This window comes from Hypomesus nipponensis, chromosome 25 (genome assembly GCF_054491055.1).
Source record: "Hypomesus nipponensis isolate SF chromosome 25, ASM5449105v1, whole genome shotgun sequence".
NCBI lineage: Eukaryota > Metazoa > Chordata > Actinopteri > Osmeriformes > Osmeridae > Hypomesus > Hypomesus nipponensis.
The window spans coordinates 7799762-7822709 of NC_140385.1; the positions used below are offsets into that span (position 1 = coordinate 7799762).

Here is a 22948-nt window from a genome sequence, read left to right on the forward strand (position 1 = left end):
TACAGTGAGTACAGGAATGTTCCCCCGAGGCAGATAGGGTGAAGTGCCTTGACCAAGGACACAACGTCCTATGTACGGCCGGGAATCAAACTGTCAACTTTCAGATTAGGCTACTATCCCGATTCCCTAACCGCTCAGCCACCTGACGCCAGGACATATATCCCTCCAAAGAATTACTTAGGCTTTGTTGTAATATCAATGATAACGTGCTCATTCTGTGAATGTGATGTGGAGACCACAGACCATATATTTTTTCTCGTGCAGGGTTGTACAATCATTTTGGCTCGACATCCACAAATGGATAAAACAAAATGTCTCACTATTCCCAGCTTTTATTTCCAAAATTGATGTTACATTTGGTATGATACTGCAAAACAAAAATAATGATATATGTTGCAATGTTATACTATGTGTGGCACCGTTTTTATCCATAAAAATAGAGTCTTGAAATTATCCCCCAATTGTCCTTTAAAAAAAATGAATTTCAATCACACCTAAAGTCCTTAAAATTGGTAAACGGAAGAAAAGCAAAAGCACATATATACACACACACACACACACACACACACACACATATATATATATATATATATATATATATATATATATATATATATATATATATATATATATATATATATATATATATATATATATATATATTTATGTTCTTGTTTTGTTTGTTTCCTTTCACTTCCCTTGTAATACGTTCTGTAATATAACATTTATATTTTTGATTACGATGTTATTATGCCATTTGGCAAATGTTGTGTAGCTTCATGTACAAAAAGAGTATCGATGTGTCAATGTACGGTTTGTATATTTTCAACAACAAAAAATGAAACGTGTTACGTAGCACTGAGCGACGGAAATATGTAAACAGACGACAGCGTGATGTGATGGTGAAGCGTCAACATGTCTGTGAACGAATATTGCCGTTTTTGCCATAAGAATTTGAAAATAAAAGGTGTTATTAGTCAGTCTGCAAAAATATTTGAAAAAACATCAAATGCCAAAACCATTTTTGATAGACTAAATGATCTAGGATTGACTTTGACAAGAAGTCCCGAAAAATCTATCCGAAGTTGTCGAAAGTGTACCAACATACTTTCAAGAATCGAACGCGATTTACCCGTTTTCAGAAAATGGGAAGAGGAAGAAAAACGATCCGATTCGAGTGAACGAGCGTCTGCATCAACAGCAGCAGATCTAAGTAATTTGGAGCCTCCTGCTTCAGAGATGCCGAGGAGGGTTCTTCATAAATTTTGGCCCAATCCGCCAGCTCCAAATCAGACCAAAATATCCACGTCTGCACGGCGAAGTATTACTGAGGTGAGCATATTTTAAAGTTGTCAAACCTTTGCTCCTTAAACCTATTTCGACATTGAGAATAAAATGGATTCGATTTCTAACTGTCTTAATTGCATCCATTCTATAGGCTACTACTACCAGGCAGTCGAAAGTTAATTTGGTAGCCTATTAAAATAAGGCCTAAGCAAATACTGTGACCTCACATGCCTGAGCAGGGTTTTTTTTTTGCAGCGATACTTCTTTGCCGTGTTTTTTTTATGGCAATTTACATTTATGCATTTAGCAGACGCTTTTATCCAAAGCTTCCTTAGGAGAGAGCTTTACAAAAAGAGTATAGGTCATTGATCATAACAAGGTAGATCCCAAACATTGCAAGCTGCCAAAACATGAAGCATACATCGTGAAAAAACTAAACAAGTGCCAAAGGGAAGAACCATTAGAGCATGCAGTTATATACGTACAATTGTTAGGGTAGTGATACGTGAGAAAGCGAGGATGATTGTAAACTCAATCCATCCCTCTTTCATGCACTGGAAGTGTAGGCTATATCTGATCTTGCAATAGCAACTGGATATCTTAATAAATCAAATTCAGCACACTTCATTTAACAGTCAGTGTATTTGATCACAATGGAAATGTATAGTCCATCACAATGCTTCACATTGACAAATGTCATGGTGAAACACATATTGATAAAACCTTTCCTTTACATTTCAGGTCATCACACATTACCAATCAGGCCAAACGGTCTGCAATATCTGCCATCCAGATGATGCTGGGATTGTGAACAACATCAGTAAGAAGAGCTGGAAAACAGCTGCTACCTTGATAATGAAACACAAGGACCTTGTGGAAGAAATCAAAGTTAAAATTCTTGATATAGTTCAGCATGAATGCAAAACCCTCTGCAACCCTAACCAGGGCTTCATTCTGTGGAAGTCATCACCTGAGGATCTGAAGTCTTTTTCATTTTCCAGTTTAGAGTCAGATCTCAACCGTCTTTCGCCATTCCTGTTATCCATCTTTTCAACTGCCACCAACCATTCTCTTCCTTCCACTTGTGCTGCGGCTGCTATCGCTGTGAGAGGAAGAGAACCTCGCATGTCTGCCTTTTCTTATTACCTAAATAGCATACTACTGCGTGGTGGGGCAAGGAAGGCCGTTTTTAAAAAGCTGAGCAAAATGGCCATTACAACCACTCACTGTAACGCAGTAGGGAAGCTGAAGGAGTTTACAAACACTTTTGGGGAAGATCTTCAACTGTTGCAGAATGAGGTGCTCCCGACCTCAGGAGCAGATGGGCTCACTGATTCTGCTGGCCCAGATGAAGAGGGCATTGACCTCGGGGGTGCGATTGGCACACACAAACAGAGGAATTCTCAACTAAAACATGACCTCGTAGACTCATCTGGTTCCCAAGCTGGGTAAGCCAGATAGCAAGTAAGCAATGTATTGAATGTTGTTAAAATAATCCTACATCAAAAGTATTAGTGGAAAGTGGTTATTTAGCCGGCAGCGACTTTAGACATTTTGGAAGGTGTCACAATGTACCATGATAGGAAAAATAATATTATGTTATTCTAGGCAGATGTGCAAGGAAAAGAGACAAAAGAGGCAACTGGAGCAAACAACTCAAGAGAAAGAGGAAGAGGGAGCTGAATGGGTCAGCCGTAAGCGCCTACGCAGTGAGGTGCTGCCCAGTCCTCTGAGACTAGTGGTGGACTGCAGCTTTGACAGCCTCATGATGTTCAAGGTAAAACATGAATTGAGAGAGATGGGACCGTTCTTTCTTCGTAAATCATAGAAATGTTCTATTGAATCCCCCCCCCCCCCCCCCCCCCCCTGTGAAGGACGTGAGGAAGCTCCACAAGCAAATCCAGAGATGCTATGCAGAAAATCAAAGAGCTTTACACCCAGTACAGTTGTATTTAACCAGTTTCGGTGGACAGTTAAAACAAAACATGGATGAAACTGACAAAGGATGGGTGAATTGGAAGGCAAGTGTCGTCGCCCACCATCCCCCCCCCACACACACACACACACACTCTTTTGATTTCCTCATCAACTCGGTCCACATATGCACATTTAAGTAAATTTGGCTGTGTGTATTCCTTGGACAGGATATAACTATCAAAACGGAGCACTACCATGAAGTCATACCCAGAGAGGATCTGGTGTACCTAACCTCTGACTCCCCAAATGTGCTGACTGAACTGGACGACACCAAAGCCTATGTCATTGGAGGCCTGGTTGACCACAACCACCACAAGGTCAGATTTACTTAATGTGCGCCATGTGCAACACCCACCCCAAGTATTCAAATCTACAATCAATTAGTAAAATTTTACTGACAGTACAAACCTGACTGTTTTATTTTGGATGACTGGGTGAAAGGGGATCTCCTTTGAGAGAGCCAAGGAGCTGGGGATTCAGCATGCACAGCTCCCTCTAGAAAGCTTCGTCAAGATGAACAGCCGGAAAGTGCTCGCAGTCAATCACGGTAAGGAAGTCCCACTATGGAAGTTTCTAGAAACAGAATGGGAAGGCACATTAATGGAGAGGGCTTCAGGCAGGTTACCTGTGCACAACCAATGCAGGGACCCATGCCTTCCTCACCTTGAGGTTGCTGAGTCACTTTTGGACAATAATGTCACGTTTATTTGTGTCTACAGTATTTGAGATCATTCTGTCGTATGTGGAGAAGGGTGATTGGCAAGAGGCCTTCTTCACAGTCCTGCCTCAGAGGAAAGGGGCGATTCCTTATGAGCAGAATGGCCAAGCAGTGGAAGACAAGGAGGACGAGGATTCAGACAGAGACTCAGACGGGACCAAGACAGTAGAAGATAATACATCAAGCATGCCGGACCAACAAGAAGGAGCAAATGAACAAATAGAAGCCTAGTCAATTGAGGCTTCTATAGAGTGGCATTTTGCAGACACTACAGTGCTTTAGAATCCATTAAGATTTAAAAAACTTTGTTTCCGCTTACTGATGTTGTTGTAATTGAGATTGTTCCCGTTTGAGTTTTTAAATTGTATTTTGTGCTTGTTTTCCATGGCCCCTATGTTTCTTTTGAGGTCTTAAAGTGCTTGTAGATGGGTCACACAAAATGTTCAAGATTTGGCTTGATGTGCAAATCATCTAAAACGATGTTAAATAATAAAAATATATATTTTTAAATTCATGTTAATTTCACTAATGGTAGTTATTTGGTGCCAAATCCACATAGCCGTAGTATTTCAAAAACATCACATAAACAGCACGTTATAAAGTTTGTTAATTGTTACGATTACATTTTCTGTGATACTTAATAGATCAAATAGATTATGAATAGAACTATTTGGGAAAGGAGAGCACAGGTTTAGGGCAATTCATTTTCTTAAAGGATAGGCTACAGGGGCTTAACACAATAGGATAGTGAAGCAGAGATTAAGTGCTGGGTGGCTGATATCAATGAATACGGATTTTATAGTAGGACTATGTTGTAAGCGTGAAGGAAAACGTGTATTTTAGGGCGTGTGTAAGTGTTTTGGGGGGATTCGATTGAAAGTCCTTTCTCTGATTCACTGTTCACACTTGCGGAAAGATGCGGTAAAGCACCAATAAACTGGATCCCAACCGCCGTAAAACCAGAACAACGAAACGTGTTACGTAGCACTGAGCGACGGAAACAAACAGACGACAGCGTGATGTGATGGTGAAGTGCCAACATGTCTGTGAACGAATGTTGCCGTTTTTGCCATAAGAATTTGAAAACAAACGGTGTTATTACTCAGTCTGTAAAAATATTTGACAAAACATTAAATGCCAGAAGTATTTTTGATCGCCTTATTGATCTAGGGTTGACTTTGTCAAGAAGTCCTGAAAAATCTATACGAAGTTGTCGAAGGTGTCCCAACATACTAAAAAGAATCGAACGGGATTTAGCCGTTTTCAGAAAATGGGAAGATGAAGAAAAACAATCTGATTCGAGTGAACAAGCGTCGGCATCAACAGCATCAGATCAAAGTAATTTGGACCCTCCTGCTCCAAAGATTCCGAAGAGGGTTTTTCATAAATTTTGGCCCAATCCGCCAGCTCCAAATCAGACCAGAATATCCATCTCTGCACGGCGAAGTATTACAGAGGTGAGCATATTTTAAAGTTGTGTTAAGCTGTCAAACTCATACTTCTTACATATAACATATTTTGACCGTGAGAATAACATGGACTCGATTGCCAAGTGTTTTAATAGCATCCATTCTGTGTAGGCTACCACTACCAGGCAGTCGAAAGTTAATTTGGTAGCCTATTATAATGTGGCCTGAGTAAATATTTCGTTACTTCCGACTTCCTTGCTGTGACCTCACATGCCTGAACAGCGTTTTCTTTTGCAGTGATATACTTCTTTGCCGTGTTTTTTTATGGCTATTGGTAGGGTAGTGATACGGGTGAAAGCGAGGATGGTACACGCAAACCATCCCTCTTTCATGCACTGGAAGAGTAGGCTATATCTGATCTTGCAATAGCAACTGGGTATCTTAATAAATACAATTCAGCACACTTTATTTAACAGTCAGTGTATTTGATCACAATGGCAATGTGTAGTCCATCACAATCCTTCACATTGACAAATGTCACAGTGTAACACATTGATGAAACCTTTCCTTTTAACTTTCAGGTCATCACCCATTACCCATCAAGCAGATCGGTCTGCAATGTCTGCCATCCAGATGATGCTGGGATTGTGCACAATGTCAGCAAGAAGAGCTGGAAAACAGCTGCTACCTTGATAATGAGACACAAGGAGCTTGTGGAAGAAATCAAAGTTAAAATTCTTGATATAGTTCAGCATGAATGCAAAACCCTCTGCAACCCTAACCAGGGCTTCATTCTGTGGAAGTCATCACCTGAGGATCTGAAGTCTTTTTCATTTTCCAGTTTAGAGTCAGATCTCAACCGTCTTTCGCCATTCCTGTTATCCATCTTTTCAACTGCCACCAACCATTCTCTTCCTTCCACTTGTGCTGCGGCTGCTATCGCTGTGAGAGGAAGAGAACCTCGCATGTCTGCCTTTTCTTATTACCTAAATAGCATACTACTGCGTGGTGGGGCAAGGAAGGCCGTTTTTAAAAAGCTGAGCAAAATGGCCATTACAACCTCTCACTGTAACGCAGTAGGGAGGCTGAAAGAGTTTCCACACACTTGTGGGGAAGATCTTCAACTGTTGCAGGTGCAGAATGAGGTGCTTCCGAACTCAGGAACAGATGGGCTTACTGATTCTTCTGGCCCAGATGAAGAGGGCATTGACCTCGGGGGTGCGATTGGCACACACAAACAGAGGAATTCTCAACTAAAACATGACCTCGTAGACTCATCTGGTTCCCAAGCTGGGTAAGCCAGATGGCAAGTAAGCAATGTATTGAATGTTGTTAGAATAATTTTACATCAAGTATTAGTGGGAAGTGGTTTTTAGCCGGCAGCGACTTTAGACATTTTGGAAGTTGTCACAATGTACCATGATAAGAAAAATAATGTATTATGTTTGAATTGTGTGCTTTTTCACAGGCAGATGTGCAAGGAAAAGAGACAAAAGAGGCGACAGGAGCGATCAAGTCAAGAGGAAGAGGGAGCTGAATGGGTCAGCCGTAAGCGTCTACGCAGTGAGGTGCAGCCCAGTCCTCTGAGACTAGTGGTGGACTGCAGCTTTGACAGCCTCATGATGTTCAAGGTAAAACATGAATTGAGAGAGATGGGACCGTTCTTTCTTCGTAAATCAAAGAAATGTTGTATTGAATCACCCCCCCCCCTCTCCTGTGAAGGACGTGAGGAAGCTCCACAAGCAAATCCAGAGATGCTATGCAGAGAATCGACGAGCTTTACACCCTGTACAGTTTTATTTAACCAGTCTTGGTGGACAGTTAAAACAAAACATGGATGAAACTGACAAAGGATGGGTGAATTGGAAGGCAAGTGTCGTCCCCTGTCGTCGTCTTTGACCCCCATCTCGTCCGCCCCACAAACACACACACACACTCTTTTGATTTCCTCATCAACTTGGTCCACATATGCACATTTAAGTAAATTTGGCTGTGTGTATTCCTTGGACAGGATATAACTATCAAAACGGAGCACTACCATGAAGTCATACCCGGAGAGGATCTGGTGTACCTAACCTCTGACTCCCCAAATGTGCTGACTGAACTGGACGACACCAAAGCCTATGTCATTGGAGGCCTGGTTGACCACAACCACCACAAGGTCAGATTTACTTAATGTGCGCCATGTGCAACACCCACCGCAAGTATTCAAATCTACAATCAATTTGAAGAATTTCTTCACTGACAATACAAACCTGACTGTTTTGTTTTGGATGACTGGGTGAAAGGGGATCTCCTTTGAGAGAGCCAAGGAGCTGGGGATTCAGCATGCACAGCTCCCTCTAGAAAGCTTCGTCAAGATGAACAGCCGGAAAGTGCTCGCAGTCAATCACGGTAAGGAAGTCCCACTATGGAAGTTTCTAGAAACAGAATGGGAAGGCACATTAATGGAGAGGGCTTCAGGCAGGTTACCTGTGCACAACCAATACAAGGACCCATACCTTCCTCACCTTGAGGTTGCATAATCACTTTTGGACAATAATGTCAAGTTTATTTGTGTCTCCAGTATTTGAGATCATTCTGTCGTATGTGGAGATGGGTGATTGGCAAGAGGCCTTCTTCACAGTCCTGCCTCAGAGGAAAGGGGCGATTCCTTATGAGCAGAATGGCCAAGCAGTGGAAGACAAGGAGGACGAGGATTCAGACAGAGACTCAGACGGGACCAAGACAGTAGAAGATAATACATCAAGCATGTCGGACCAACAAGAAGGAGAAAATGAACAAATAGAAGCACAATCAATCCAGTCTCCTAAAGAGCAGCCTTTTGGATTAACTACAGTGCTCTTTGAGAAGGAATTAAAGTAAAAAAATACTTTTGTGAAAGTGCTTACTGAAGTTTTTGATATCCTACATGCCAGTGGGCATTTTTTGTGTGTGTATTTTACATGGGTTTGTGTTTTTTAAAGGTTTTCTTTAAGTGTTCTTAAGATGGGTCACACAAGATTTCCAACATTTGGATTGATGTGCCAATCATCGTTAAGACCAATGGTCTTCAAATCAGGTCCTCAGGGCCCACTATACTCTGTTAGATGTTTCCCTGCTCGAACACACCTGATTCCAATTAATTTGTCGTTATCAAGCTCTGCAGAAGCCTGATAACCATTCACTTAATAACAGATTCACCAACATGGCCAAACGTAGTAGAAAGACACACACAGACGCCACCATTTTGCCACAACTCCTTTCATAACTCAGAAACTGTCGTAGAGCCTTGAGAGAGGTGTCATTGGACCCATTGGTTAACTTTGAAGTAGTGATTTGGGGCCAAATCTACTTTAAATGTCAATAGTCATTCAGAAACATCACAAACATAATGTTTGTTATTGCAATGCTTTTCTGTTGTACTAAATACATTTGAGAGATGAATAGAAGTTTGTGAAATAGCTGTTAAATAAAGCATATGGTTGCAATGCAAGCAAACTCACCAGTCATTATTACCCATTATCGTCCACGGGCCTTTCTTCCGTTAATTTCTCAAAGAAAATATATAGCAGCAACGAGTAAACTAAGTAACTCACCGATATGTACACTGCGTTTATTGCTGCATACCAAATGACAGCATCTTACTTTGAAATTTGAGTATGTTAACACGCTCTCAAACCGTAGCCTATATGTAGCATCTGCCTTACTCTGCGCCGAACTTGACTTTTTGCTATTAAAAGTGGTTGGACGGATGGTAATGTGGCCCCCTGGCTAACTGCTACAGTGAGAGGGGAAAAATCAATGCATATCCCTAAAGGATTTTAAAACCGGAATGTAAAAATATAGGTGTATATTAAACTACAATGCTGTGACTTAACGTTTTAATATGTGTTATATTATCGACCTTTTGTAAAAAATGTTTGATGCGTTGCCCGGCAATCAAACCCAAGTTAACTGTGCTCCGATCTGATAGTCTTAACTTCCTTAACTTTTCCCGTTCATTCTCTATGCCGAGTCTTACCTACCTTACCGAATACTACCATTTGTGATCACTATGGAGATTTGGGAGGCGCTGTTTCGCCTTTTGCTTATGCGATTGTAAGAAGCGTCTCATATTGTTTTGAGAGAACTAGACACGTCTGCTCTTCAAGCAAATATAAGATATCCTCATATCTGGGTAGATCTTAAGCAAGCTAGCTAAATCATGAATGAACATGTTATTTTACTCATCTATGCTTTGTGAAAACTCAACATTAAGCAAGCTATGGCTTTTCAGTCAGTCTAAGAGTATGAAAACTTGAATGAAACAATGCACTGTAGTGTACATACAGTAGAGCCAGCACAACTTTACGTTGGTACAGTATGCCAACTTCCCAAAGTTATACAGTAGTAAAAAATATATTGGCAACGGCTGGCCAGTATGTTAAGTAAAAATCATATTAGCTTGCTATCTAAAACAGGATGTTCCCATGTTTCTTGCCGTTGTTCAATGTTTATGGTGTTCTGTTATTCAAAGATAATGAATTAATGTGTTGTATGAATGAATTAATATGTGTTATATCGACATTTTCGTAATCCCCTTAGGCAATCTTTTGTAAAATGTTTTGCGTTGGCCGGGAATCGAACCCGGGTCAACTGCTTGGAAGGCAGCTATGCTCACCACTATACCACCAACGCTGACGTAAACCTAACTCTTTCTGGGAATTTTTATAATTCCGCACTGCAATGCCTCCATCTGGTGGTGGCACCCGTGCGTTGCAACCGATGACTCCCATACGCAGCTTTGCTCACAACAACTAATACCACCAACGCATCAATGCCGCCATCTAGTGGTTTACTGTGAACCTTACACGTGCAATTCTTTTATTTAACCATTAGATGGCGGTATTAAAGCACTACCAATGTGGACGAGATGACACGGTACAGTAGACAGGCTTGTGTTCCTTACAAAAAACTTGCAACTTCCTTGTATGTTAGCGATGTTATCTCGGCTGAAAATATAACATTACCAGCACACACTAAGCAATACGCCAGTGTAATAAAATACCACAATTTAGGTATTTTATAGTTTTAAAAACATTTACCGCTGAATTGCTCAGTTTAACTGGGCATGCGTAGTCCAGAGAACGCCGAAAAAGAAAAACTCTAAACCGGAAATCTCTGCTACCATGGTGACATGAGACTAAAGCTCAGACGCGAAGGTTGCAGACCATTCTGATCAAAGCTTAATCGCTTGCAAGTTAGTTGATGCACAATGGCTCAAAAAGCTATGAAAGTAGTAGTAGAGCTGCATCTCAGGGCGGTAAGGCAATTGGAGTACATATTACGATAATGTAGGAACTGTTTTCTGACTATCTAGTGGCAGATAGTGCGCGAGATCCACTGTAGTGGAACTGTCAATCATTTGCACGATCGGAAACAGTACTGTAGCACTCATTCAAGCAAAGCGAAAACTGAATTCACAAACTGAAGTATAGAAAGTTGTATGTTTTAATAGGATACTGTTGTCTTTAGGTATCGTGTCCTGGCGTGCACTTGACTGCCAAGGACGACATCTATATCAGTCTGAGCTTCATGAGTCAATTCCGAAAATCAGGGTGTCTCCCCCCTGTTTTTCCTCTACTTTTTAGGGAGAAGATGACATTTGAGAAGGTGGGTCCATGAATCTTGACCTTTTCCATTATATATATCATTGACTGTTACAGTACAGTAAGTTGTCATTGTCAAATTATGTTTCCATTAGATTTTTAAGTATGCAGTTGACCCAGGAGATGTGGTAGCGATGCTGGAAGGTATGCTGTAAATAAATTGCATTTCTGCCAACCTGTGAAACTAAACGCACTGCTGTTAGTGTCCTCTTGCAGATTTTTAAACGTTTTAAAAATATTTTTATAGACGACGACAACATAATATGTTGGTTTTCCTAGTTCAGGCAATAGAAAGCATAGAGTAGCCTACAATTTCCCCCCTTTTCTTTTTAGGCTTCAGGTTCTTTGCATTTGGCACTCTTACTTTTGATTTCAATTCCGTATTATTATTTTCCAGATGAAACAGTCAAAGTTGAATTGGTACAGCTTATTCCACCAGGTGAAGTTTTAAAGTTTTTTTTTCCTGTTTGTGTGAGTTATGAATAACAGTATTGTTATAGAAACTGCATAATGTTTGTATGTGTGTGTGTTTTCACCTCAGTGGGGGAGTCCCTTGCATGCTTTGAGGAGGATGCCCGCAGGTTCCTGTTCCCTGAGCCCAAACTGGTCCCCTCCTTCTCTGGAGTAGACCGAGAAGTTCTCATGACTCGCTCTTTCACCTTCCCTGTAAGTCCTGACCTCTGGTCTTATCATCCTCCAGTAGACAATTCCACCAAACCACTGGTATTTCATGTTAGAAAATGGCAAATACCTATTTTGACTTAATGTACAAACCATAACTAATGGTATTACATTCAGATTTTTTTCTATTAATCCTGCAGGGAATTTCTCCAAGGTTTGAGTTTTCCACCAGAACTACCATAAGCGAGTGCTCGGCCGATGCTGAAACCAACTTTCACCGGAACGTTCCTCTGGTCATTTTCACATCTGATCTGTCTCCTTAACATCAACAGTATGTTATTTCTAGTCATATCTTATATTTGGGAAATAGCAATGCTCTCTATATTTTCATTGATCTAACAGAGGTCGGTGCCAAAGAAGCGTTCGACAAAAAGGTCTTGCAAGCAGAAGTGCGTGTCCCCCAAAAGAACCGGTTCCCCCCTGCTGGAGAGGAGAATGGGTAGGAGGGGCAGAGAGCGGCAGAGACTATCTACTCCGTTGGCACCAGAGATACGGAGGTCACGTTCCCTCCCCCTGTACGTGGCCGGCCGTCTCAGCCGACACGGAGACGCACAGCGTCTGTCCCAGCTCACCCTCGACTCCCCGACATGCAGCTGGGACGATGCCTCCTCAGAGACACATGGTCCTGTGAGTACATCAGCATCTGTGCTCATGTGCAGGGATTGGATTTTTTTTTTTTTTGAAACATGATGAATGTGTTGCCACCAGGTGACAGAGAAGAGTTTAATGACCAGAGTGAGGGGAAATCCCCTGTAGGAACTCTGGCCTGTTTCTCCTGTCATGTGGCAATGATTTCCCCAGATTGAAGCTTTTATTGTGATGAGATTCCTTGTGGTAGTGCAGCTTTGATAACAGGTACAGTCAACACTAAACCAGGTTTATGTATATTGTTTTCCATACTGTATAATAACAGGTGTTTTGGGTTTTTCAGGTTTGATTCATCTTTGACCCAGTTACTCTTCAGTTTGAGGGGCTGGTAAAGTTAGGGAGTACAGGACCCTGGTTGCTAATGCAGAGTGTAGATGCTGGTTCTTTACCTGTATATACTGTATTTAGCCTTGGAGCCTGTGCCTTGGAACATGCTTTAATGTGTACGGTCACATGTGTGTCAGTGCAACCTTTAAATGCTGTGCTGCTGACTTCCTTGGCCAGTTCTCCCTTGAAAGAGATTATATTTCAATGAGAGTTTTTTTCCTCCTGGTTAAGTAAAGGTTTAATAAAATATGTGTGTCTTTGCTGTGACCTTTCCCATCTCTTCCCCAGATGAGAGAGTCCTGGCCTAATGCCGGGCACTCCTCCTCGCCCGGTCTCACCCCCCAGCTCCCAGCCAGGCTACACAACCCTTCTCCCAGTTGGCCCAAGTCCAGACAAGGTCAAGGCGCCACAGGAGATCAAATCTCCTCAGACACAGAGGATCCCCTGGGGGACTCCCCAGGTTATGGGAACCAGCCCCCCTTCAGGGGATCCAGCCCCTCCACCCTGTGGCGCTCCTACAGGGAACTCTCCAGCCACAACGGGTCCGTCTGATTGGTTGATTGATTGATTGGTAGCTTGGTGCTACCACACTCGGGGATATACTGTACCCACAAAAAAAAAACCTGATTGATGATGAACATTGCCTTGAATCTGAGTGTTTTTGCTCATGCTTAACTCGGCTAAAGATGAACTTGATTGGGCAGGTCATATTCCAGTTCTCAGGGAACCTGGGAGGAAATTCAACAGCGTGTGAGAGGACTCCTCACCACCCCAAGAGCAGTACACAGACTAGCTTTCGTGAGTAATGCACTCACATATACACCCATAGCTCTTTACACACATCCTCTTTTCCCCTCTCTTCCTCTTCTCCCTTGTTATCGACCTAACTGCTGTACCATGTTCTGAGGGCCACAGTTGTGTTTCAGGGGGCCACACACTCGGAGGTAAATGAGGTGCTAGCACGGAGGTCCATCTCACCAGGACCTTCTAAGACAACACTAAGGACACCATAACAAGGTAACTGACAAATGCCTGTTGGTACCAATGTGTCACACTATAAAAACAAGGAAACCCCTAATATTGATTTGGTTTTTGAACATTCTATTTGGTGTTTAATGTTATGGTGACTTGGGTAGCTTCTGTTAAGTGCAGTTTCATCTCTGCAACCTGAATCTTCAAACGACATTCCTCTTCAAACATTGTTTTATTCTGTAGGAAAGCCTCCAGGGGCGTGACATCTTAGCCAGCAAAGAAGCCAAAAAGTCCACTCAATTTCAGTTAATTAATTACTATACTTTTAGTAACTTTATCATTCTGTGTGGTTGTGTCCTGATGTGATTGAAATACGTACAATGGCATTTGGTTGATTCTTGATTGCTCCTGAATGTATAGCGTGTTCCATTTTGTGTACATAAACTTTTTAAATTGAAAATCATGTAGTCTATGTTGAATGTTTTTAATCTGCAATTATGATAGGGTCCAGTGCACCCGTTTAGCTTCCTCTGGATTTCACCCAATAGGCTGACTTTGTAAAGTCCTTAGGTACAGGTATGTCGTTTGTCATTTGGAAGAAATAGCAATGCAATTATGGTTTGGTGTTGCAGTTCTGCGTGAGTTAAAGTAATCTATCAGACAGATAGAGGATTGTTAGGTGAGGAACATTGTGATCTATGGCGATTCAAACACATCACAGCACTCAGAAATAACTGCAGGATCCCTTGGTGGGGATCTAAGACCAGGTATAGATGATTGTGGGGTTAGGTTTCAGATAAACACAGTTAATGCATACTAGTGTATGTAGTCACCAAATTGACTTGCAATTAGCCCAATGATACCACTGTAATTGGGAATTAGATTTTGTCAAGATCATAGTTTTTAACTATTTGTTTGAGGGCAGTTCAAAAATTGTGTTTTTTTCCAGGTATACAGTATTAGTCTTTATTAGCTTGTGGTTACATACATCTACACACATACATGTTGATTCATATACTGCAGTTTATTAAGTGGATAGAATAACCAATGGTTGATGTTGATTTCATTATGTGCTTTTTAAATGTACATAATGATGTTTTTACAAGCTAATTATTCCCCATCTGATTAATGCTATTTTATAAATCAGAGATGATTTCCTTTCTTTTATTAAGTATCTTCCTGGAATCTTTTAAATCAACACGATCCATAATCACAGTATCATGACTCCAATAAGACCATCGTGGCAGTTTTAAATTTGGATGAGCCTTCATATAGCATTGTAAATAAACTCCATATCATGCTTTGAAAGATATTACATCACCCCCACACCAAAAACCCAAATAAAAGCCTATTCTGTAAACCAGCTCCTGTTATGTTATCATACTATAACACAACCATTTAATAGAGTTTCAATGACTTTAGGAGTTATAGTTACTATTTATACTCGTCCACCACTCCTCTGATTGGTTTAAGAACAACGAAGGCTGCCAATCAAATACCAACCTCCTCAACCATCGAATAGACATAGATCATCCAATGTACCAAAGTATCGCATCCACTCTGCATTACGCAGCTCTTTACAATCTGGAATATTTTAGAAATTCATTAAGAAAATATTTGCTTTATATTTCACAGTGTTTAATTACTTATAGTTTTAACCCCTAATTGTGCCTATTTTTTTCCCAGGTTTTTTTTTCTAAAGAATTCTGGTTTCTCGAGAAATTACATTCATTGCAAGTGCTCAAACATTGTTCTTTGTCTTATTGCTTCATGTGATGCCTCATAAGAAATGTTTGATGTTTGGCACAGTGTATTTATAAAAAAGGACACATTAAGCTCAAAAACATTGACGTGACAGTTGCACACATGACTGTCGCCTCTGCAAGAGTATTGTACTTTGGAGCAAACATAAAGCAGAATTCTGTTTACAAACTACTTTGAAAACTATTTTCAATAATCGCAAAGTACTGTATATTGAACTTTAACTATACATATTTTTTTCATCCATGCTCATTTTAGCAAGACATAAACGTCAGCCCAGTGGTATTATTCGGTTTTCAAACACGAGACAGAATTCTTGACACACGCACACATACATACATATACATGTGACCACAGGTTCAATTCAAAAGTGGCTGTTGGTTCTTAGCCGAGTGTCAGTAAAGAAAGGAAGCACTTTAGGAATAGAGGAGGAGTTCAGGGGCTGCTGAGGCTTATGAACACATTGATTGGTCATCTAAACAAAGCCTGGGATGAGCTTTGTAAGGGTCTGATGTTACTCTGGGGTAATGGCACTAGTTGATTAATATGGTTTTCTAACTCGCTCCCATAATAGCAGCATGGCACATCTATCCTTTCCTTGACTCTGGTTCATCAACGTAAAAGGCCCTTAAAACTGGGAAGTCTCAGTGAAGGATATGGCATCGGTCTTGTCCACAGTAAAGCCGCCATTGACGTAAGACTTCTTTTCACATTCCTCGTCATCCAGAGTGGTCTCCATGGCGAAGGGGTTGGCGACATCGACGTCAGACGTCAGGTCCATCCTCTCCAGTTCTCTCTTGGAGAGTTTCTGGACTATTCCTGCACCGTAAGCATCTCCCAGCACGTTCACCATGGTGCGGAAGCGATCTCTGAAACATCCCAAAAAAGCTTCAATCAAATAACCTGTATATTTGTGTCATCCACTTACCTTCTGGAACTGTAGTATCCGTAGAACAGTGTCAGACACACTATAAAGCAATGCTACCATGTCTAGATTTCATCGCTTCACAGAAATAGTTTCCATCATCCAGGTAAAGAACTCACAGCAGCCAGTCAACGGCAACAATTAACGTGACATCACTAGCCGGCAGTCCTACTGCAGTTAATACGATAACCATGGTAACCAGGCCTGCGTTTGGCACCCCAGCAGCTCCTATGCTGGCGACGGTTGCTGTGATACTAAAAACATAAAAAAAACAACAACATGTGTTACAGTAATTTCCATTACCTGCCAACTAGACCACTATAAAATATTTAAAAAATCCCCCCCAAACAAAGAATTAGAATAACATCTTACCTGATGGTGACTATCTGACCCACATCCAGAGCATAGTCGTTGAGCTGGGCGATGAAGATGGCAGCCACAGCCTCGTAGAGGGCCGTGCCGTCCATGTTGATGGTCGCCCCGACGGGCAGGACAAAGCGCGTTATCCTCTTGTCGACGCGGTTGTTTTCTTCGGCACAGCGGAAGGTGACGGGCAGGGTGGCAGAGCTAGAGAGATGTCATTCAGATCGATGAGCGTGGCCTTGAGACGTCTGCGAGACCTACATGGATTTTAAAAGTATCCCCCCCCCCCCCCCCGATAGATGTCGTTTGTGCTGGACTCCTACCTGGAGGAGATCATGAGAGCAGTGACCAGCGCCTGGGCCATCCCCAGGGTGAAGGTGAACGGATTCTTCCTCACAATGGCAACGAAGATCAGAGGCAGACAGATGGTGGAATGAATGGCTAGACTGGAGATGCAGGCTGGGGTTAGGACGGGGTCATGGCACGATGCTACGTCTTAAACACCGGGATGCCACTGAAGCATATGTTCATCACACGTCATCAGCTCTCGTCAATCTAATGGGTCGTGTGTGTTGAGATGCCTGCGTTACAGTGTGTTTTGCACAACAAAGTGTAAACAGGGTTTAGAAGTGCTGTACTGAAATGTGTCCGTTGCCTCTGTTGGATGTGCACATGCATCCGACTGTCAGCTGGAATTTACAGGCTGTACAGGCGTTTACGAAAAGGTCTCATTACCGAATCTGCGGTCTGAGCAGTTTTAAATGTCCTCAGCCCTTATCTGCTTTGTGACAGAGCTTGACTCACTACAGTTCCTTAGCTGGAAAGCCGGGGCCTAATGTCATCTAAGAATCCTCTTGTCTGTGACAGCATAGATAGAGGAGCGAGAGTGGAGAGAGGTGAGACAGCTTACCCACTCAGCACTGTCACCATGTACAGGCCCATCTTCCTGAAGATCTCCCAGTCTTCCACTTCAATGATCTTGGCAGCGATTAGAAAGAGGATTCCCACTGGCATATAGCTACACGAACAATGTTGACAACAACGTCTTATCAAAACGGTGCAGCCATTTCTGTTTCCAATGCTACAGCAGCACCGGTTTATAATAATTCTCACAAGACAGGAGTTTCTAGTGAAGATTTACAGTCAAACCTTTGCAGATCCTCTCAGGAACTACGAAGACCTGGACATGCACGCAGTACGTACCACATGATGATCTGGACGAGTTTCATGGTGGCTTCGTTCAGGGCATCGAAGAACTCCAGAAGGATGCGACCCCGGTCGCCCATCTTTCCGATGACGAGTCCAAAAGCAACGCAGAACACGATGAGTCCCAGGACGTTGACGCCGTCTGAATACATCCCGACGATCTTGTATTCCTTTGTTATGTTCTGTCGGACAGAGACAAGGGATCCATCACAGGTAGGCTGGAGCTGGCCTGACCACCAGGCCAGGAATAGACCCAAGGATACACAGAAACCAACAAACACACGAAAGTAGATAGATTTGATATCCAATTCAAATCCATTCAAGTCCGCGAAACCACAGGTGGGATACAGCAGTACTCTACCTGTATTGCTTCTACAGTGGTCATGATGGTGGTTGATAGAGGAGGGAATGTAGCGTTGACCATCGCTTTAGGTGGCTCCAACTCTTTGCGTTTTGTCTTGTACTGGAATTAATACAGAATGCAATCATGTTTCCTCATCACAAGAGAATCAGCTTCGATGTCAGAACAAGGAGAACGGATGATCCCTACCTGTTGAAAGCAAGCCTGCACCAAATTTTCAGGAAACATGTTTCTGTTTAAGGAATGAGACAAATGCTAAGATGGACAAACATGTATCGTAGAAATTCTAGAATCTTTTTGAGAAATGGTATATGCATGATTAATCCTCAATAGACTTTAAGAAATATTCTCAGAAAAACAAAATAATCTCGAAAAGGCAGACGATATAAAATATTTGACTTGTCTTAACTAAACACACAACAGTACCAAGTATAATAAAACATGTCACCTTATTAGGTCGAGGAGTGTGTCAACCGTTGTGACATTTGGCGTGGTCCCCGCCCTGTCGATGTGATCTGCCGTCTGGGACACACCAGGCTTTATGGTCATCACCAAAACAATGCCTGGAAAAGATGGTGGCTGTTGTTCATCCTGCTGGGATTAATGGGCCAGCAGCACAGAGGAGCTGTGAGACGGGGAACTCACCCAGAATGACTGCAATTATGGTTGTAGAGAAGTAATACACAACTGCACGTAATCCTATCCTCCCTGAAACTTCAGAATCCAAGGCCGCAACCCCTGTGGGCAAAACCACCGACGTTCAGAGCTGATGCAAAACACAGATCCACATACAGAACAGTGCATATCCCACGTCACGGGACATTAGGATGATATCGGGATGTGCAGGATGTGCACACCTCCTACAAAGATGTTTGAAGTGACCTGTTATCATGCTGGAGATGATGAGGGGAAGGATGACGAGCTTGAGCATCCGCATGAGGATCTCTCCTGGGAAGCCGAAGTACTGCTTGTGGAGGTGGGAAAGAGATCCATACTCCCTCACCACAACACCCAGACCTATACCTGAGAGAACGAGACAGGTGGAGGTGAATAAGAGCTTCTGTTCATTCTAATGAGAATGGTTAGGTTTGTCATACATGAACTGAAATAATATGTTAGATGTGCCATGGCGTAGTTGGGATATCGGTTTCTCAGTGGCCAAGCTGAACAAGTCATAATCTAGAAGCAGGTTTAAACCACCTAGAAGTTACATGTTGTAAAATATATTCGATATTTGAATCGAATAGAATTCAAATATCAATTGGCCTTTTCAGGACACTAAAACGGCTGTCATAAAGAAGGCAGTTTCCTTCGATGAAAGCAAGTAGCAATGCTATTTCAGACTGTAGAACCTATCATCCTGTTAGAATCCGAGAATGCATCCGTCATCGTTTACTAGGCTCATTGGCCACTGCTGTTCATTTTCGATTCATAAATGCCACATAGAGGCATCTCTGTCTGCATTTTGCTGATACACCCCCAACCTCCTAATGTGTTATCAACCCCAACAGCACACCTTTTACAACCTTGTGAAAGGTTGAGCAAGTAGATGACTCAGCAAACTCTAATTGAACAGGTTTCATCACTGCTTGATATAGTGGTTCTAGACCACTGATTTATTGATGTTGGGATCAGAAATTCTTATGACCATAAGTAAGAACTTGCTTCACAGGGCAAAATGTGTGTGTTGGTGCTCCGGATTAATGTCCACAAACTGGATATTGAGCCCAAAGCTGTAGTTACATTTGAACACCCGTACTGATATGGAACTATATGTAATGTGTGAGCAGATGACGGCCATTCCAAATCTTGTCATTAAGATACACATTACAATTCATTGGTGATACTGAACCAACTTAAGGTTGGTATCTGTTTTTAAAAAGGTATGTAGATATTTGATACAAAAGCAGTTTGTGTGAAACCAATCAATCAAACGAGCTGGAAAGAAGTTTCTCATTTTTATATATATTATTGGGGGGGGGGGGGGGGGGAATTTTTGACATGCAGCAAAGTGCCAAGGCTGGATTCGAACCTAGGCCACTGCAGTAAGTACTTCATTTCTATTTTTATTTTTTTAATTTCAGAATATTACATAGATGGAATCAGTGTTCTAAAATGCACTAGTTAGACATTGTCATGTAAATACAAAACTGGCACTAAAGACCTACCCTCCAAGATAATTACTGAATAGCATTGTCAACAACAAAGGCAAGATTATAGTAATAGTGAATTCATGACTCTTAAGGCATTGAATAGCATCCAGTGGCTGGACTCCTGGCTAGCAACAGCACACCCATTTCTCTACAGTGCAAGGCATCTAATCAAACAGAAGATCCTTGAGAATGCTAATCTCAGCAAATTGTATGCTGTGGATTTGTGTCATGGCAACGGACACCAACACAAACGTGTGTCTGGCTGTGGCATGGTGTCACACCACACATCGCAGCCCACTCCAATGTGTCACTCCAGTCACGTCTGACTGGTGAGAAAGGCTTTTACAGCAGCACCAGCGTTGCTCCTGGGAGGGGGGGGGGGGAGCGGGGACTAGCCTAGGAGGCAGCAGCTCATCCATCACAGGGAGCTTCCAGCTCGCTCTTTACACAGACACTGACAGGTGGACGTCATAACGCAGAATGACATTTGCAATTCACACAAAATGGTTCACGTTCCAAGAATGGATGTATAGCAAATTGGCTATCGCCCCCCAACAAGCCTGTAGCTCTGGTCTGGAGCAACAGAGGGCTAGTTGATGACTGCAAGGCTGTACTGCCGCAGACAGGAGGAAATGTATTTGGCAAAACGAGCGAAATAAAGACAAAAGGACTACAAAAAATACATCTCTGAGCAAATCATTTACTAAATGTAGCCAGTGTGGGATGAGAACCAAGGACAGAGAGCTCAATATTATCAAGCAGAGCGGAGGCAGACAATAGGGGGGGGGCTTTACTTACCTAGCATCACCGACACAACCGTGGCAATTAAGAGCCAGTTCCTCTTCAGCAAGCCTTTGAAATTCACGCCCCGACGCTCCTTCCTCCCCATCATGTCCATGGTTTGACGGATTCTAAACCCAGAATAAAAGAACACACAATAGGGGCTGGGGAGACACAAAAGAGCTCCGCTCCGTCTCCAGCTGTGGAGGCTGTGGATGCTACGCAGCCAGACCAGAGGCTGTCAGATGTCTCGGACGGGAGGGAGCCTTGTGTGACTATGAGCTGTACGTGTGTGTGTGTGTGTGTGTGTGGGGGGGGGGGGGGGGGGTTGGGGGAGACGGGGCTATTATAGCACCGCCTTTTGACAGGATCACCTCAAAACCTACCAAGGGTATCTGTCTGATTTCATTTCTCCTAGAACATTTACATTTATTGTAAGGACATGTTACATTTTAATTATTGTCAGCATAAGGCGAATGTCTAACATCACTGACATAATTTTGCCTCAAACACAAATGTTATCATGCATACGATTAAAAAAAAAAATGTTTTCAAATCAACCAGAATTTCCTATAGACTTCTAATATTGAATTATTAATATTATAACTATCAACTAATTAATAAATTAAAGTTTAACTGCGTATGCTCACTTCAGCTGAGAACTGAGTCACTACAGCACCCTACACAGTATTGCTGGAAATGTTAAGATGCTCTTGAAGACCTATACAAATGAATGTTTACAACTATGCGTTTGGGGGGGGGGGATTAAACAGCCTTGAATTCCCTTATTTTACTGGGGTAACATTCATAGTGAGATGCTGTCCGTTTTCGTGGAACCCTGTTTGAACCTTGTTGACAGTGGGATCTTTGGAACGCATGCCTTCTGTCTTTGTGTGGACGAAGGTGGAGCCAGAGCGATGGCTGGCACGTGGCCCTAGGCTGGAGATCTGCCCAGCAGCTGCATCTATAGTGAAGATTCTCTACTCCTAGCTCCCTCATAGATGACTGTGGACAAAAAGGTGGTGAGGCCGGTCGCATACTTTTCAAACAGCAAGAAAAACATACTCATGCCCCGTTAATCCGCGTGAGCTGTCTTGTGAACATCGGGTGGGTGTACACAAACTAACAAACGCTTAAAAAGACACTACTACGTATATACGTAAAGAAAAGCTTTAATATGTAGGCTGGCTTCTCAGTCAATACTCAAGGCCTACACGATTGACGAGGGCATCAGGAGCGCTTCTGGTATTCTCCCACATTTGCTAGGATCCATCCGGCCGGTCCGAGGATTGTGAGAGACATGACACCCAACACAAACACCGATTCCTGCAAAAACAATGAATGATCTACCTCAAATCATGTGTGAAACCTCTGTGACGGAAACACGTGTAGTACATATTACACCACTGGAAAGGAGCCTTCGGGAAGTTCTGACACAAAGCAGGCTTAGCCCGCGAGTAGGCTAGCTCTACCTGTGAGCGGAAAAGTATAGCTAACAAACTACTTACAACAGCGCCGATATGATCTTTTGGCGGTTTACCGCTCAGTCTTGCTCGTTGGCTCATTGCCAGGGTCCTCAGTGAAATGGCTGGTTGAACTTTTTGAAGCACCCGTAGAAGACTAGGCATAGTGAATAAATGAATGGGGTAAATTTATGTGAAGTGGCAGAAGTTCAAGAAGTAAAGCAGGCCAGGCAGAACCGTCTCGGACAGTCACCTTGTACGCGCGAAGGTTTATAGGTTTGGCTGCT

The 22948-nt window shown here is 42.4% G+C and overlaps 4 protein-coding genes and 1 non-coding gene across 9 annotated transcripts; 3 read left to right on the forward strand and 2 right to left on the reverse strand.

The window, feature by feature from the left end:
• The first annotated feature begins 868 nt into the window (after positions 1 to 868).
• Positions 869 to 4496, forward strand: LOC146222142 (tRNA methyltransferase 10 homolog A-like). 3 transcript variants are annotated; one of them, XM_084691372.1, is made up of 7 exons: positions 869 to 1332; positions 2029 to 2735; positions 2896 to 3064; positions 3162 to 3308; positions 3432 to 3581; positions 3706 to 3811; positions 3984 to 4496. In XM_084691372.1, the coding sequence occupies exons 1-7, from the start codon at positions 916 to 918 to the stop codon at positions 4211 to 4213; spliced, it is 1926 nt and encodes a 641-aa protein (XP_084547498.1). In that variant the 5' UTR covers positions 869 to 915; the 3' UTR covers positions 4214 to 4496. The 3 variants fall into 3 exon arrangements, with proteins under 3 accessions (XP_084547498.1, XP_084547500.1, XP_084547499.1); XM_084691374.1 differs by lacking the exon at positions 869 to 1332 and having other exon boundaries at positions 2602 to 2735; positions 2900 to 3064; XM_084691373.1 differs by lacking the exon at positions 869 to 1332 and having other exon boundaries at positions 2633 to 2751.
• A 173-nt stretch (positions 4497 to 4669) lies between these two features.
• On the forward strand, positions 4670 to 8274 carry LOC146222143 (tRNA methyltransferase 10 homolog A-like). Of its 2 annotated transcripts, XM_084691370.1 has the most exons (7): positions 4670 to 5439; positions 5973 to 6685; positions 6860 to 7022; positions 7114 to 7260; positions 7403 to 7552; positions 7680 to 7785; positions 7958 to 8274. In XM_084691370.1, exons 1-7 carry the CDS (start codon positions 5023 to 5025, stop codon positions 8254 to 8256), a joined length of 1995 nt encoding a protein of 664 aa, XP_084547496.1. In that variant the 5' UTR covers positions 4670 to 5022; the 3' UTR covers positions 8257 to 8274. The 2 variants fall into 2 exon arrangements, with proteins under 2 accessions (XP_084547496.1, XP_084547497.1); XM_084691371.1 differs by lacking the exon at positions 4670 to 5439 and having other exon boundaries at positions 6571 to 6701.
• Positions 8275 to 9978: 1704 nt separating this feature from the next.
• On the reverse strand, positions 9979 to 10050 carry trnag-ucc (transfer RNA glycine (anticodon UCC)). Its single transcript has one exon. It is a non-coding gene; the product is annotated as a tRNA-Gly (tRNA).
• Positions 10051 to 10537: 487 nt separating this feature from the next.
• spata6l (spermatogenesis associated 6-like) lies at positions 10538 to 14107 on the forward strand. 2 transcript variants are annotated; one of them, XM_084691376.1, is made up of 11 exons: positions 10538 to 10675; positions 10888 to 11025; positions 11117 to 11165; positions 11419 to 11460; positions 11563 to 11687; positions 11843 to 11935; positions 12045 to 12329; positions 12966 to 13219; positions 13382 to 13475; positions 13604 to 13694; positions 13893 to 14107. In XM_084691376.1, the coding sequence occupies exons 1-10, from the start codon at positions 10628 to 10630 to the stop codon at positions 13688 to 13690; spliced, it is 1215 nt and encodes a 404-aa protein (XP_084547502.1). In that variant the 5' UTR covers positions 10538 to 10627; the 3' UTR covers positions 13691 to 13694; positions 13893 to 14107. The 2 variants fall into 2 exon arrangements, with proteins under 2 accessions (XP_084547502.1, XP_084547503.1); XM_084691377.1 differs by having other exon boundaries at positions 13394 to 13475.
• Positions 14108 to 14608: 501 nt separating this feature from the next.
• On the reverse strand, positions 14609 to 22882 carry slc1a1 (solute carrier family 1 member 1). Its single transcript, XM_084691375.1, has 13 exons — positions 22707 to 22882; positions 21217 to 22524; positions 19148 to 19288; positions 18911 to 19003; positions 18714 to 18828; positions 18455 to 18497; positions 18266 to 18367; positions 17902 to 18086; positions 17609 to 17716; positions 17022 to 17144; positions 16708 to 16902; positions 16455 to 16589; positions 14609 to 16279 (listed from the first exon to the last, which is right to left on the reverse strand). The coding sequence occupies exons 2-13, from the start codon at positions 21314 to 21316 to the stop codon at positions 16039 to 16041; spliced, it is 1581 nt and encodes a 526-aa protein (XP_084547501.1). The 5' UTR covers positions 21317 to 22524; positions 22707 to 22882; the 3' UTR covers positions 14609 to 16038.
• Between the last annotated feature and the right edge of the window lie 66 nt (positions 22883 to 22948).

Coding starts and splice junctions, on each gene's coding strand:
- LOC146222142 (XM_084691372.1), top strand. CDS start 916: ATGTCTGTGAACGAATATTGCCGTTTTTGCCATAAGAATTTGAAAATA. Junction 1,333..2,028: donor CACGGCGAAGTATTACTGAG/GTGAGCATATTT, acceptor TTTACATTTCAG/GTCATCACACATTACCAATC. Junction 3,309..3,431: donor AAGGATGGGTGAATTGGAAG/GCAAGTGTCGTC, acceptor TTCCTTGGACAG/GATATAACTATCAAAACGGA.
- LOC146222143 (XM_084691370.1), top strand. CDS start 5,023: ATGTCTGTGAACGAATGTTGCCGTTTTTGCCATAAGAATTTGAAAACA. Junction 6,686..6,859: donor TCATCTGGTTCCCAAGCTGG/GTAAGCCAGATG, acceptor GCTTTTTCACAG/GCAGATGTGCAAGGAAAAGA. Junction 7,023..7,113: donor ACAGCCTCATGATGTTCAAG/GTAAAACATGAA, acceptor TCTCCTGTGAAG/GACGTGAGGAAGCTCCACAA.
- slc1a1 (XM_084691375.1), bottom strand. CDS start 21,316: ATGGACATGATGGGGAGGAAGGAGCGTCGGGGCGTGAATTTCAAAGGC. Junction 18,829..18,910: donor CATAATTGCAGTCATTCTGG/GTGAGTTCCCCG, acceptor CATCTTTTCCAG/GCATTGTTTTGGTGATGACC. Junction 16,280..16,454: donor GTTGCCGTTGACTGGCTGCT/GTGAGTTCTTTA, acceptor GGGATGTTTCAG/AGATCGCTTCCGCACCATGG.
- spata6l (XM_084691376.1), top strand. CDS start 10,628: ATGGCTCAAAAAGCTATGAAAGTAGTAGTAGAGCTGCATCTCAGGGCG. Junction 11,026..11,116: donor AGAAGATGACATTTGAGAAG/GTGGGTCCATGA, acceptor TGTTTCCATTAG/ATTTTTAAGTATGCAGTTGA. Junction 11,936..12,044: donor TTCACCGGAACGTTCCTCTG/GTCATTTTCACA, acceptor TTGATCTAACAG/AGGTCGGTGCCAAAGAAGCG.